Source organism: Arachis hypogaea, chromosome 2 (assembly GCF_003086295.3).
Source record: "Arachis hypogaea cultivar Tifrunner chromosome 2, arahy.Tifrunner.gnm2.J5K5, whole genome shotgun sequence".
NCBI classification, from domain to species: Eukaryota; Viridiplantae; Streptophyta; class Magnoliopsida; order Fabales; family Fabaceae; genus Arachis; species Arachis hypogaea.
The window spans coordinates 19,671,194-19,687,911 of record NC_092037.1 but is presented as its reverse complement, the minus strand read 5'-3'; the positions used below and the strand labels follow the sequence as shown (position 1 = coordinate 19,687,911).

Here is a 16,718-nt window from a genome sequence, read left to right as displayed (position 1 = left end):
CATGCACAGTAAAATTATTCACATGAATACTTACCAAACACACATATTAAACTATTCCATCATTAATCAAATACCCAATATTTCCTTCAGAATTCTCAAAGAAATTAGATACATAATAATGAGTGGTGAAATTTTCATCATTTGAAATAAAATTTGTTTCCTTTCCTTTAACATCCTTTTTCAAGGATACTTGATAAAGATCAACTAGGTGTCTTGGGGTACGACAAGTATGTGACCAATGGCCCTTTCCACCACAACGGAAGCATTTATCCTCAATTGATTTACTTTGCCCATTGTTTTCTTTCTTTATCCCACTTTTGGTGAGATCCTTTCTTGTGAATATAATTATTCTTCCTTCCATAATTTTTCTTATTCTTAAAGCCTTGCCATTTACCTCTTCTGGGGTAATGATTTGCCGCATTTACTTCAAAAAATGGGGCGGCGCCAGCAGGGCGCGCTTCGTGATTCTTTAAGAGCAACTCATTGTTGCGTTCAGCAACAAGAAGACAAAAAATTAACTCAGAATATTTTTTAAATTCTTTTTTCTCGATACTGCTGCTGCAGGAGCACATTCGAGGCATGGAAGGTTGAGAAAATTTTCTCTAACATATCATTATCAGATATCTTTTCCCTACATAATTTCATTCGTGAGGTGATTCGAAATATTGTCGAATTTTATTCATTTATGGATTTAAAATCCTGTAGACGCAAGTGCGTCCATTCATATCGGGCTTGAGAAAGTATCACCGTCTTTTGACGATTGTACCTTTCTTCAATATCTTTCCAAAGATCTGCAAGATCTTTTAATGTGAGATATTCATTTTTCAATATTTCGTCAAGATGATGATGTAGAAAAATCATGGCTTTGATTTTATCCTTTTGGGATGCATTATTTTCAACCTTAATGGTATCTCCAAGATCTATTGAATCAAGATGGATTTTAGCATTTAATATCCATGATAAATAATTGTTTCCAGATATATAAAGAGCATTGAATTCAAGATGAGAGAGTTTCGATATAATGAAAATTTGTTACCCGAGTCTTCAAAAAATTTGATCAAAATCTCGTGCTGATAACGTGTTGTAAAATAAATAAGTAAGAAGGATAAATATAAAATAGAGAAATATAAATATGCTCTTATCTCACTATAATATAAGTAATCTATATATTTATAAATATTATAAATATTGTAGTTTAAAACCACGCAAAGATAAAAGAGAGAGAGAAAGAAATATTTGTAACGTAAGAAAGGAGAGAAAATTGTTTTATTCCTTGTACGTTACTTCATATTTGGTTCTCTATTTATACTTTATAGGCATACATTGGCATCATTTTCAAACTTCATTAAAGTTCAATTTGTCTTGAAAAAATTAGCAGCCCATGTAATTAATCATCATCCATATACAGTGACGGATGATGAGCGGATATTTTATACACTTTTTGGGGGTAATTTCATGTAGATTTTAGCATGTTCTAGTTAGTTTTTAGGAGAATATTATTAGTTTTTAGGCAAAAATTATATTTCTGGACTTTACTATGAGCTTGTGTGTTTTTCTGTGATTTCAGGTATTTTCTGGCTGAAATTGAGGGAGCTGAACAAAAATCTGACTTAGGCTGAAAAAGGACTGCTGATACTGTTGGATCCTGACCTCCCTGCATTCGGAATGGATTTTCTGGAGCCACAGGAGTCCAATTGGCGCGCTCTCAATGGCGTTGGAAAGTAGACATCCAGGGCTTTCCAGCAATATATAATAGTCCATACTTTGCGCGAATATAGACGACGTAACTTGGCGTTGAACGCCAATATCATGCTGCTGTCTGGAGTTAAACGCCAGAAAAACGTCATGATCCGGAGTTGAACGCCCAAAACACGTCATAACCTGGAGTTTAACGCCAAGAAAGGCCTCTACTCGTGGATAGCTTTGATCTCAGCCCCAGCACACACCAAGTGGGCCCCAGAAGTGGATTTCTGCACCAATTATCTTAGTTTACTCATTTTCTGTAAACCTAGGTTACTAGTTTACTATTTAAACAACTTTTAGAGACTTATCTTGTATCTCATGACATTTTCAGATCTGAATTTTATACACTTTGACGGCATGAGTCTCTAAACTCCATTGTTGGGGGGTGAGGAGCTCTGCAGCGTCTCGATGAATTAATGCAATTGTTTCTATTTCACTCAAACGTGTGTATGGTCCGATCTAAGATGTTTATTCGCGCTTAATTGTGAAAGAGGTGATGATCCGTGACACTCATCACCTCCCTCAATCTATGAACGTGTGTCTGACAAACACCTCCGTTCTACATCAGATTGAATGAACTTCTCTTAGATTCCTTAATCAGAATCTTCGTGGTATAAGCCGGATTGATGGCGGCATTCATGAGAATCCGGAAAGTCTAAACCTTGTCTGTGGTATTCCGAGTAGGATTCTGGGATTGAATGACTGTGACGAGCTTCAAACTCCTGAAGGCTGGGCGTTAGTGACAGACGCAAAAGAATCAATGGATTCTATTCCAACCTGATTGAGAACCGACAAATGATTAGCCGTGCTGTGACAGAGCATAGGAACATTTTCACTGAGAGGATGGGAAGTAGCCACTGACAATGGTGACACCCTACATGCAGCTTGCCGTAGACGTGCTTTACAAACAATTGAGTTAAATATTACATTGCAGAAATTCAGAAGACAAAGCATCTCCAAAACTCCAACATATTTCTCATTACTGCACAACAAGTAACACTATTATTCTCTTTTTCTTCTTACAATTTTAAATACTTTGACTTCTTACAATTAAATCCAAATAACCTTATTGGCCTCCTGACTAAGATTAATAAAATAAACATTGATTGCTTCAAACCAATAATCTCCGTGGGATCGACCCTTACTCACGTAAGGTATTACTTGGATGACCCAGTGCACTTGCTGGTTAGTTGTGCGAATCACAAATTCGTGCACCAAGTTTTTGGCGCCGTTGCCGGGGATTATTGAGTTTGAACAATTGAAGGCATATTTTATTTCTTAGATTAGGAATAATTTATTTTTGTTGTTAGAGAGTCATTAAATTTTGATAGGATAGTCTCTTTTCAAAAATTTCTTGTCAAAAATATTATTTTTCTTAATTAGTTGTTAATTTTTCGTGAGTTTAGTGTCTTATTTTAAGTTTGGTGTTAATTGCATATTTTATATTTTCCTTAAAAATTTTCGTGTTAGTGTTCTTGGTTCTTCCTTGATCTTCAAGTTGTTCTTGATAATTGGTTATACCCTTTGGAACCTTTTTCAAAAATAATTTTTCTTGGATTGAATTTTGTGCCAAACTTTAAGTTTGGTGTTTTATGAGGGTCCGGAAAGTCTCACCTTGTCTGTGGTATTCCGAGTAGGATCCTGGGAATCCGAAAAGTCCAACCTTGTCTGTGGTGTTCCGAGTAGGATTCTGGTAATGAATGACCGTGACGTGCTTCAAACTTTAACCTGCTGGGCGTTAGTTACAGACGCAAAAGAGGGATTCTATTCCAGTAGGAGCGGGAACCAACCGGTGATTAGCCGTACTGTGACAGAGTGCGTTAGCATAGTTTTCACTGCGAGGATGGGATGTAGCCATCAGCCATGGGTGATGCCTCCAGACTGGTTAGCTGTGCGAGTGACAGCCGCACAGGTTATTTCCCCGTGAGGAATGAAAGTAGCCACAGTTGATGGTGAACCCTTATACAAAGCTTGCCATGGAAAGGAGTGAGAAGGATTGATTAGAAGCAGTAGAAGAGCAGGCGTCCAAGAGCTCTACAGCATCTCCATCCGCTTATCTGAAATTCCTACCAATGAATCTGCATAAGTATCTTTATCCCTTTCATTATTTCTATTTTCGAAAACCCATAAAACTACTTTAATTTGCCTAACTGAGATTTGCAAGGTGACCATAGCTTGCTTCATACCAACAATCTCTGTGGATTCGACCCTTACTCACGTAAGGTTATTACTTGGACGACCCAGTACACTTGCTGGTTAGTTGAACGAGATTGTGAAGGAAATAAACAATGCCCTCAGAGCATAAATCCAATTACAAGAAAAAAGGGAATCACAATTTCGTCCACCAATATTCTAAGGGCTTGTGTTTTGGACCAGCCAATGAGTTGGGATTGGTATATGCCACTAGTGGAGTTTGCTTATAACAATAGCTACCATGCGAGCATCAGAATGGTTACGTATTAGGCTCTGTATGGGAGGAAATGTCAGTCTCTGCTATACTGGTATGAAGCTGGAGAAAGGAGCTTATTAGGGCCTGAGATGATAGGTGAAATCATTGAGCAGATAAAGAATATCTGAAGCTGAATTCTTGTAGCTCAGAGCTGTCAGAAGAGCTATGCTGATCAAAGGCGGAAGCCTTTGGAGTTTGAGGAAGGAGAGCATGTCTTTCTAAAGGTTACTCCAACAACTGGAGTGGGAAGAGCCATTAAAACAAAGAAACTTAATCCCCATTACATCGGATCATTTGAGATTCTGAAGAGAATTGGACCGGTGACTTATAGGATCGCTTTACCGCCGCATCTTTCAAACTTGCATGACGTATTTCACGTGTCACAGCTTCGAAAGTATACTCCAGATGCAAGTCATGTATTGGAGCCAGAATCAGATCAAGTGAGAGAGGACCTGACGCTTCCAGTAATCACAGTTAGGATCGATGACACTAGTATCAAACGTTTGCACGGAAAAGAAGTATCATTAGTGAAATTGGCTTGGATTCGGGCTGGTATTGAAGAGTATACTTTGGAGCTCGAATTGGATATGTGGAAGGACTACCCACACCTTTTTTCAAGTAATTGAATATGAATTTTGAGGGCAAAATTCTTAATTAGGTGGGTAGGATGTAAACCTCGTAGAATTAGTGAATAATTAATCAAAAAAATTAAATTTTAATAAAGAAAATTTAAAATGTGAATTTTATATTAAAATAGTATAGAGCAAATTAAAACGAGAATTTTGACACTAATTTCAAAGAATTTGGCCCAAGATTGGGCCGAACGGGCCGAACCGGACAAACCGGGCCCAGAATGGGCCCAAGGCCCAACTCGGCCCATTAACTTTTAATGAACACAGCTTCCCCTTTCTCTTCCCTTTTCATTCATGCTGCACAACAAGGGAAGAAGGGGAAAAGCTTTCAAACCCTAACCTTGTGAACAAACCACCATATCTCCTCTCTCCGAACTCCAATCACCACACTATTTGCGGCCACGCAATCATCACGTCAAGCTCTACGAATCTATCAGAACAATTTCATAGGTAAGCCACTCTATCACCCCAGTTTTTCTACCCCTTTAATTTCAAAAATCTTGAGCATACATGTTGAGAATTTGTTGGCTTTGATGTTATAGGTTCAATTTAGCTTGCGGGGCTTGTTGGGCTTAGTTCGTTTGGTTCGTGGGTGCGATAAGGATCATTAACCATAGTTATTTCTTGTTTTGAGTATGTTGGGTATTGAGTCTTTGGGTATATACGTGTATATATGTGTTAGGTGTGTATGTATGTATGATATGAAGTCTTTGGAGCCTTTGGAAGCTTGGGTTTTGGAGCTAAGTTGCTTAAAAGTGGTGTTGAAGGCTTAAATTTTTTGCCTAAGTGGGTTGCCTTGGATAATACGTGAAAATTGACTAAGGTATGGTTTAGGTTTCACGTATTTAATATATAATGTTCTGTGAAAACTTAGGCTAGATGACCATAGGATAGGTTGGAATGTAAGAAAATGTTTGATGCTTAGCACCTGTGATAAATATGATGATATGAATTGAGTGTATGTTGGATGGTTGCTGCTTATCCTGATGATAGTATGTTAATTGATGAATTGGTGATGGATGATGTGATGATATGATTATATGTGTATTGAGTGAGTTGTTGATAATATTGTTGATGCAAAACAAGGAATTGAGGTTTGAAATTGTGTAATTATAAAGTATGGTTGAAGGTGGTGTGATGTGAAGAATGTAGTGTTGTGTTGATGTGCTATGATATGATATTGTGCTGAATCTCGGTGTAAAATTATGGATATGAGTTTAGGTTCCAAGAAAATTGAGGTTTGGAGTCTTTTTTGTAAAATTGATTTTTGGTCGAACTTCGGCGAGTCATAACTTGGCTTCCGGACCCCCAAAAAGTTTCAAACTTATTTCATATGAAAATTGGATCCGTGAAGTTTACGCCATTCAAAGAATAGATGACAAATGTTTTAAAATGAAAAAGTTATGCGCATTGAAATTTCGGAGGGCAAGACTGAAAATCCTGCATTTTTTGGCATTTTACTGATTCTACACAGCTTGCATACGCGACCACTGCACGCGACGCGACCACTACACGCAACACGACCAAACTCTACGGCTTTGCTTGCTTGCGTATGCGAGCAGTGTGTTTGCGTATGGTGCGGTATTTATAACCCACAAACTAACCGGCAAGTGCACCGGGTCGTACCAAGTAATACCTTACGTGAGTAAGGGTCGATCCCACGAGAATTGATGGATTAAGCAACAATAGCATTTGATAGGATTAGTTAAACAAACAGAAAATGATTTTGAGATGTTCAAAAGGTTTGAGAAGTAACTCAGAAAATCAAAAGATAGACATGTAAATAAATTAGGAATCAAATATTGAGAAATAGTTAAGGCTTCAGAGTTATTTATTTTTCCGGATTTACTTTTCTTACTAACTATTTTAATTATGTAGGATTCAATTTATGGCAAACTATATGTGACTAGACCCTAATTCCTTAGACCTTCCTAGTCTCCTCTAAAATTCATCAACAGCCAATTTCTTGGTCAATTAATTCCAATTAGAGGGTGATGATCAATTTCCAATTTATATGCCACAAAAACTCTAATTATCCAAAAATAAAAGGATTATATGTCACGTATCCCGTTAAATCCAGATAGTTAAAATTTAGAAGAATATGTTTTCAAGTTGTTGTTCAAGTAAAGAGCTTTTCCAAGTTTTACAAGAACTCAAATAGAAAAAGGGTCATACTTCCGTTCCACCCAAATTCATAAAATAAAGAGCGAAAACAATTCTTAAATTATAAATCCATACATAAATTAAAATAGAAAAAGCAATAAAATCAATCCATAGAAATAGACAGAGCTCCTAACCTTAGCAATCTTTTTCAACTGGCTCCTCATTAACTTGTGCTTCCATACTTGCCACTTGTTCACTTATCAAGGTGATAACCTTAACTTCCTCTCTTGGGTTTGGAATTGCGTTACCAGAAAGGCTATTAGTGGTGCTCTGATCAATTTTATTAACTCTTGTGGCTAATTGACCAATCTGAATCTCCAAGTTCTTGATTGATGCTCTGGTTTCCTGTCTAAAACTTGCCAAGATTTCTTCCAAATCATCGTTCTGTTGGGGCTGAGAAGTTGCTTGCTGAGATGACTGAAACTGGGAGTTGTTAAAATTATTCTGTTGAAAGCCACCCTAAGAACTATGATTAAAATTTTGTGACCTCTGAGGTTGCTCTCTCCACCCAAAATTTGGGTGATTTCTCCATCTCTGATTGTAGGTCTTAGAATAGGGATCATTATTGGGATTTCTAGGAGCACTCCCCATGTAATTGACCTCTTGAAGAGGATTTTGGGTGTTGATAGCTGAAACTTGCATGCTCCCCATTTGTTGAGTAAGTAGATTTAATTGCTGAAACATAAGCTTGTTCTGAGCAAGAATAGCATTAAAAGTTTCTACTTCCATAACACTCTTCTTCTGAGGAGCTTCAATATCTGATGGTGGCTCTTGATATGGGTAGAAAGATGATGGTTCTTGGTAGTTGGAACATGGAGCATTGAAGTTTCTTTGGTTTTGACTTTGCCAACCAAGATTTGGGTAGTTTCCCCATTCATAATGATGTGAATCACTACTCGGGTGTGAGTAGTAATCCATATGATCTCTCTCCATTATTTTTTCTTAGCACAATACACCAAACAGAATTAAATGTACCATGTGGTAAACAGAAAAATAAAGAAGAAAGAACAAAATTCTAAAAATTAAAATAAAAAAATTAAAATAAAACTAATTAAGAAACACCAAACTTAATTTTAGAAATTAAAAAAAATATTCCTAATTTAATTATATATATAATTTTTTTATTTTTTTAATTTTTTATTTTAAATTTTTTATTATTATTATTATTCTTTTTAAAAAAAACTAAATAATAAAAGAAAAGAAAAAGAAAACGAAAGGAGCTAACAAAAAAGAAAGAAACGCAAAGAAAAAAAAAATGACGTAAAGAAAGAAAGAAATAAAAAAATAAAATAAAAACAACGACAGAATAAAAGGGGAGGGGTTATGAACGTACAGGGAAATTTTTTTTCGAAAAATAAAATAATATTTAAATAAAATTAAAATTAAAATGTCTAATCTAAACAATCAAACAATTAATAGTTGTTAATCATAATTAATCTCCGGCAATGGCGCCAAAAATTTGGTGCGGTATTTATAATCTACAAACTAACCGGCAAGTGCACCGAGTCGTACCAAGTAATACCTTACGTGAGTAAGGGTGGATCCCACGAGAATTGATGGATTAAGCAACAATAGCTTTTGATAGGATTAGTTAGACAAACAGAAAATGGTTTTGAGATGTTCAAAAGGTTTGAGAAGTAACTCAGAAAATCAAAAGATAGACACGTAAATAAATTGGAAATCAAATATTGAGAAACAATTAAGACTTCAGAGTTATCTATTTTTCTGGATTTACTTTTCTTACTAACTATTTTAATTATGTAGGATTTAATTTATGGCAAACTATATGTAACTAGACCCTAATTTCTTAGACCTTCCTAGTCTCCTATAAAATTCATCAACAGCCAATTTCTTGGTCAATTAATTCCAATTAGATGGTGATGATCAATTTCCAGTTTATATGCCACAAAAACTCTAATTATCCAAAAATAAAAGGATTATATGTCACATACCCCGTTAAATCTAGATAATTAACATTTAGGAGAATATGTTTTCAAGCTGTTGTTCAAGTAAAGAGCTTTTCCAAGTTTTATAAGAACTCAAATAGAAACAGGGTCATACTTCCGTTTCACCCAAATTCATAAAATAAAGAGCGAACAGAATTCTTAAATTATAAATCCATACATAAATTAAAATAGAAAAAGCAATAAAATTAATCCATAGAAATAGACAGAGTTCCTAACCTTAACAGTGGAGGATTAGTTGCTCATAGTTCAGAGTAAAAAACTAGGATTATAAATTGGAATGGAATGGGATCCTCCCTAGGACCTCTCCAAAGGAAGGAAAGCTTCTTCCTTTTATAACTAATCCTAATAAATTTAAAATCTAATATCTAAAACTAAAAATTAAAATAATATCTTTTCCTAATTTAAGATTTGAATTTAAATTTGAATTAATTAACAGATCTTCAGTTAATGGGTGGGGACCACTTGTTCTGTCCATTCTGCAGCTTCTAATTTGTGTTTTTTGGGCTGACAATTGAGTTAAAACAGCCCAAAAATCGCCCCCAACATTTTCTGTTAATTCTGCATATCGCTTATGTGACGCGTCCGCGTCGTCCACGCGTTCGCGTCATTACGATTTCCTCCATTCCGTGCAGTCGCGTGAGCCATGCGTCCGCGTCGGTATTCGCTGGTCATCTCCTTGGCTTCTTCTCTTTCTCTGCAGAAACTTCATCAAACCCATCCGAATGCTACCTAAGTTAAATAATTTTGCACAAAACTTAAAATAGCATCCATAGTGGTTAAAATATAATTAATTCTTAATTAAACTCAACAAATTTAGATGCAAATTCACTAGGAAAAGATAGACAAGATGCTCACGCATCAGCGTACACGAACACTGATTTTTAAGGGGTTGCGTACGCGACCACCTGCACGTGACGCGACCAACCCTTTCGGGTTGGGATCCTCGCGTACGCGAGGAAGGTGCTTGCGTCCGCGAGCAAGGATTTTCGCACATCAACGCGTATGCGTGGCCCATGCATATGCATGACCTCTCAGTAGATGCACTTCCATGCGAACGCGTGGCCCCTATTTCAGCAAAAATAGATTTTGTGTTTTTAAATCAAATTTTAAACTTCTAAACCTCTATTTTCATTCTTTTAGCCCCAAATCATAGTAGTAACTCTAGTAGAAATATGGAGTTAGGAAAGTGAGGTAACTTGGGGGAGAAGTAAAGTGGAAAAAGTGATGAATTAAACATGAAAATGTGTATATTTGGAGTGTATATGGTATCATGGCTTATATGATATGATTATGCAATTATTATTTGGCTTATGCACTCAATTATCTGTGATACGAGTTTTCCTGTGTGAAGTACTATAGCTTGCCGCTGCGTGTTCCAGGTCGAAACTCGATACTTTGTTGACCCTACATCATAAGGGTGATCGGGCACGTATAAATTCCCAGAAATGGTACCCCCATTGAGCAATTGATATTTATATATGTGAAAAAGTTATGCATAGACACATGGGGATGCGTGACGGGGTACAGTCCAGGGTTTAGCAGTCGGACTTGTTGGGTTGGCTTGATAAGCAACAGATGAGACTCATCAGCCATAGGATAGGTATACATCATGTGCATATTGTCTGATTTGCTTGCTTGTGAAATATATGGGATTGCCTACGTGGTTATAATATACTATTTGTTATAATTGTTATCTGTATTACTTGTGAACTACTTGTGTTTGCCTTGTTTTGCTTGTTTGTCTGTGCAACTCATAGGAGATGGAGGAACGGAGAAAAGGTGGAAAAATTTAATGTACAGGTTAAGTTTAGTTAGGTTTGAGAACCTTTAGATGACCACCCACTTATGGCTTTTGTTTTTAGTTCCTTAAGCTTTATATCCGAGTGATGGCGTTCTAGGATTGCCTCTGACATTTCCACGACCTTATATTTTATATGCGTGGCACCTTTACCATAGTAAGAACCTCCGGTTCTCATTCCATACTATGTTATTATTTTTCAGATGCAGGTTGAGCGACACCTCGCTAGACATCTGGAGCTTCTACAGCGGAATGGATATTTTTTTGAGTTTTCTTTTGATCATTTTGATACATGTATTTATATGGATTCTCCTTATAGATACTTGTGTTATTTTAGAGAACTAGGGTTTTATGTATGTGTCATTTTGGGACTTTGGGTTATATATATATATATATATATATATATATATATATATATATATATATATATATATATATATATTCTTCAGTCAGCCTTAATTTCGCAGGCTGAGTTAGGAGCTTGTTATTTTGTATCCTTGATTCTCTACTCTCATGTTTTGTGTAAGCTAAGTATGGTAGTGAACTTTAGATTTCTTTGTACATAAGTAATCTTGTTCCTGAGTGTTGCGCTTTTTATTTGTAATTTTGTTTATCGATTTTCAAGACTCCTCGTATACTGTATTATTTTTAATATTATTATGTATATATTTTATTTTAAGGATTCTAATACCATACTACCTCTGTTTTATAGTTTAAACATAAAATTTTGTGTGGTAAAATGTTATATGACAAACAATAAAATTAAAAAATAGAAGACAGGTTATTAACTATTCAAGTCGTGTAATGTCTAAAATCACCAAAATTATATTATTTAGGATTCTACTGCAATAGTAGCATGACTATTATTATAGTTTAACTTAATTAATTATGAACACTATAACATGACCAAACAATAGATTGAGAAAAAATAAAGAAATAAGTTGGGAATTTGAAGCTATTTTATTGTATAACAAACTAAGAAATAGAAACACAGAAAAGAAACTAGAAAGAGCAAGTATTTAATATTGCTTATTTCTAAAATGTTTATTATTTGGTGTTTAATTTTTATCTAATTTATTTTTTATAATAAATTTTAAATATTTAAAATTTATTAAGTATTATACTTTTAAATTAATAAATATTAATTATTTAATTTTTTAATAATTTAGCACCAAATTTTTTTAAATACCTTATTTAAGTTGATCAATCAGAATAACTTAATTTAATATTTATCTTTCGAAAATATTTGATAACTAAAGAAAATCACCCAAAAATAATCATAATTTGTCTTATTTAACATTGGATGTTTTCTTTGTCTCCCTAGCATTACCTTTATCTTTTTAGTTAGTACTTTTTTTTTCTTTTTATTTATAGTTAAATTAATTACTCGACTCATGAAGATTGATCGTTGTAAATCGATACAAATCAGTTTTTATTTAATAGCAATTAATGTTAAAGTATTATGATATTTAATAGCAGCTATTAATGTTAAATTTTGTAAATTATAAGTGTTATGAAATAAATTGTATATGTGTGATCATTTTTTTCATTAAATTTTTTACATAAAAAACATAAAATTCATAGTTAATAAATTCATATTTATAAAATAGTCAGATAAAATCTAATCACAAATGTGCTGTCAAAATGAACCCATTAATAATTAAGGTCTATCTAACAGCAATTATATTTAATTAGTTTCACTTTTATCAGTATGTATAAATTAGTCATTGTACTAAAACAAGCCTTTTAAGTTAATCATCATCATAATTTATTATTATTATTAGTTTAAAACTTATCTTTTTTGTTTTTCCTTTTTTTTCTTTTCTTTTTATTAAACGGTCGATTGATATCCTCCATTCATAGTTATTAATCAAGGTAAAAATCTAAAAAAAAAATCAATTTTTATTGACATACCGATATAAATAATATTGGAAAGTAGGGAAAAAAAGCTACAGAACATTATAGTTTTAGCAATAGATGTGAAGAAATTAAACTGTTTGAATCTTTAATATTTTGTTTACTGTGCCTCTTTGGCTAATGGCTATGGCTATATAGGACAATTCTTTTAAAAAATTTAGATTAGATTGTAATAAATTTGAAAATTAAATTACGTAATTTTTCTGCGGAGCAGTTACATAATCTTTCCCTTCTTGACCGTCTCGCTATAACCATGACGGCGATCTGTTCACTCTTCTCTTAATCTCTTTCATGATATTATTTTTTTATTGTATTTTATTTTATTTTATTTTTATTGTGATGGTTATTGTCTTATTGGTATTTTTTTATTTTTGGATTTACAGTACTAATAATTTGAAAGCCGAAAAACAAATTTTAATAGAAAAACTGATGTCTTAAATTGATTATGAGCCAAGTGTCCAAGAAACTCGACTTCGAAAATACCTAATAGAAAAATAAATGTAAAATTTTAATTTCCATTCTGTTTATACTATATAGTTTAGCGATAATAATAAAGCAAAAATATTGACCAAAAATAAAAGCTTAAATAATTTCTATATAAAACAAAGGTTAAATAATTTATTTAAAGGTGTATTATTAATAAATATTTTAAACTTTTTTTTGTCTCAAAATTTAAAAATAAAAATATCTATCCATCTTTTGGATAATACTATTTTAATATAAAAAATTAACGTAAAAAGATAATTTTTGGGGAGTATCATTTAAAGAGATCAAATTTAAGTATGCATAAATTTATATATGCCCAAAATGCTAACGAAAATCCTAAAAGTAGTGTTTATTTATTTGAAAATTGAATGGTAGAAGATTAATAACTTCTCTCACAATTTAACAAAAAGTATATACATAATTGTTTATCTTTTACTTTAATTTGTTATAATATTAAATTTGTTAATGCATTATTCTAGAATGTAAAAGTCAGTTTCAAAAAGTAAAATGTGTAAGATACACATAATTTATTGTTTTGTAAAGAAAAGAATTAACCATATTCGATGTATTAATTTATTTTTTTAAATAATTATTTAAATAGGACTATAAGAGATAGGGACGAACTTACGAGGGTGAGCGGAGGTCTCAGACTTTCAGCTTTTTTTAAAAAAATTAATAATAATAAATTATTAAGTATAATTAAATTTTTTAAAAATTTATTTAATATATATTTAGTCTAATATAAATAAAAGTCTAATTTAACTTAAATATTAATTATTTTTAATATCTATAAAATAAGTAACAATATTAAATAAATATGAAAAAGATATTATTATTAATATTTTTTAATTAAATAAAATTTTTTAAATTTTATAAAATGATTTTTTTTTTTTGTGATCGTCTTTCTTAATTCATTTGATATTAATTCTTTCTATTTTAACTACTACAACTGAAAGATATTTTTTAGTTATGAATATTATGAAGAATGACTTAGAAACAAAATGAAAGATGAATTTTTTGTTAATTGTCTTTTAATTATATTAAAAAATATTGCTGAAAATTTTGACACAGATTCTATTATCGATGAATTTTATGATACGAAAAATTGACTATTTCGTTAGTAAAAAGTACATACATATTTTTTATATTTTAAAATATATTTTCTATCGATATAATTTTATAATACATCTTATATTATATAATTTTTTACATAATTTTTTAATATTATATATATTATTGGCCCACTATTATAATATTTTTGGATCCGTCCTTAATAGGAGATAATGTATAAGATACGCATAAGAAATTACTTTAATTAATAATTAATCATATTTACTGCAATAATCATTAACATATAAATTATATCTTGTTAGTAATAACATTGACTACTAATTTAACTCTGAATCACTATAAGATAGTTCTGATTTGATATACATTGTGATCATTATAAATCCGTCCAAAATCTAATAAACCAATTTTTATTGACATACAGGTAAATAATACAATCATGAATATTTGTAAATAAAAAATAAATAAAAACTACAAAACACTAAAAGAAAAAATAAAAAAAATTGAAAAAATTCTTTCGACAAATTAACAGTGATGCTCGCCAAATTTATCTTCCTTTAATGTTGAAAAGAACTAAATAGTAACGTCTGTCTTACATTTTCAGTCGCACCAATAATGAATATTATATGTTGGCACATGATTCTCTACAACAAATTCTTTTTGTGGAGCTCTTTGAAATTGATCTCGTATCACAATCTTCAGGTCTGTTACCGTCACTATCATCATCTTCAATGTTTCTAGTGATGCAAAGATTCACATCAAATAAATGGCCAGATTTTTAAGTTACATTTGGCCATTTTTATAATTTCTTTTGTGATATATAAGAAATAATTTGATCTAATAGTTCAGCGAATAAGAACATAGAAGAAAAGGTTTCTTACAAGTTAATTGGGGTATAATTTTGTGAAAATAGGTTAAGTAAAGAAAGAACAAAATGAGAGATTAAAGATAAATAAATTAATAAAAAAATATTTTTATTAATAACAAATAAGCAATCCAAGAATTAAGAAAGATGAGAAATAGAGGTGGATAACAAGTATTTAAACTTTTATTAATGTTACAAGAGGATAAATGAACTCTTTTAATGGGCAAAAGATAAGTAAGATTCGATGTCGAGTATTCTAGTGGAACACTAGAATGCTAATTTTATAAATCTTTTTATTTAAAGTTAACTAACAAAATGAAAAACAATGAGAAGAATTAGAGAAGAGAAAGGATGGGTATTGTTGGCCCAATGATAAAGGCCCAGATCCAAATAAAAAGGCCTAACTCGAAGGATTAAGCCTAGCTAATCACCGACCTTCATATAAGAAGTCGGTGTCGACTACGACTTACGCTAAAGAAGTCGGACGTGAGGTTAGCTGGCGGATAAACACTCATTTAAATGAGTAACCGCCCCTAAAATCTCTCTAACCGCTTCATCGAGCCATATCTTAACCTCCCTAAGATAAAGGGACGGTTAACACCCAAAAGATACGGCACTACTCCAACGGTGGTTATTGGCTCACCACTATAAATACACTGACACCCCTCAGGTATCTCCAAGCCCAATACTCTCTAGACCTGCTCACACCCTTGCTAACTTAGGTATCGGAGTATCTTTGCAGGTACCACCCCCTCTCCTCGTTCAAACAAGTCGGACGGAGTCTCCCGAGCTGCATACTCATTCGAAAACCTCCTCCCTCACATATTTGGGCCAGCCAACGTCATCCATTCTATTAATCTCCGGTTACCCACCGTAACATTGGCGCCGTTGCCAGGGACCCGAGAGATCATCCATTGATGGCGGACAGATCCCACGAAGAAGGCCATGTGGAGACAGATTCTGAACAAGAGAATCTGGACACGGGCAATAACAATGCGGACCTCGCCCTCCACCAGGAAGTTGACAATCAGCATAGAGAAGACACCTCCGGAGTAAAGAACCCGAAGGTAAATTCCTCAGAAGGGCGCGAATCAGAAAAAGGAGAACCATCCCATGCAACTGAACTTATGGGGCTAATCCACAGCCGCCTGGAACAGTTAGAACACGAGCGGGAGCGGCAAAAGGAAACCGAAAAGAGCCTAAAAGAGGAGATGGAACGACGAAAAGAGTTGGAAAGAAAACTCTTGAAGTTAGAATCCTCCCTCAAAGGTCGTAACTCCCGTGATGAACAAGAAGAGCTGCCTTTAGGTGGGGAGGATCCTTTTAGCGAGGACATAATGAGAGCAAATGTTCCGAAGAACTTTAAAAGCCCTGACATGGACCTCTACGATGGAACCACGGATCCAAAGCATCACCTGAGTAATTTCAAAAGTCGGATGTATCTAGCCGATGCTTCCGACGCTACGCGATGCAAAGCTTTTCCGACCACTCTATCAAAAGCAGCGATGAAGTGGTTCGACAGCCTCCCCCCGAGGTCGGTTACTAGCTTTGAAGACCTCTCAAGGAAGTTTTTGATGAGGTTCTCAATCCAGAAAGACAAGGTGAAACATGCACCGAGCCTCCTGGGAAT

General features: G+C 33.4%; 1 protein-coding gene across 1 annotated transcript; it reads left to right on the top strand.

The window, feature by feature from the left end:
• Positions 1-4,177: 4,177 nt before the first annotated feature.
• On the top strand, positions 4,178-4,818 carry LOC112722791 (uncharacterized). Its single transcript, XM_025773957.1, has 2 exons — positions 4,178-4,244; positions 4,337-4,818. The coding sequence occupies exons 1-2, from the start codon at positions 4,178-4,180 to the stop codon at positions 4,816-4,818; spliced, it is 549 nt and encodes a 182-aa protein (XP_025629742.1).
• The last annotated feature ends 11,900 nt before the right edge of the window (positions 4,819-16,718 follow it).

What these genes read in the sequence shown, in the direction of transcription:
- LOC112722791 (XM_025773957.1), top strand. Translation starts at nt 4,178, where the DNA reads ATGCGAGCATCAGAATGGTTACGTATTAGGCTCTGTATGGGAGGAAAT. An exon ending in TGTCAGTCTCTGCTATACTG is followed by an intron (nt 4,245 to 4,336) that starts GTATGAAGCTGG and finishes GAATTCTTGTAG; the next exon opens with CTCAGAGCTGTCAGAAGAGC.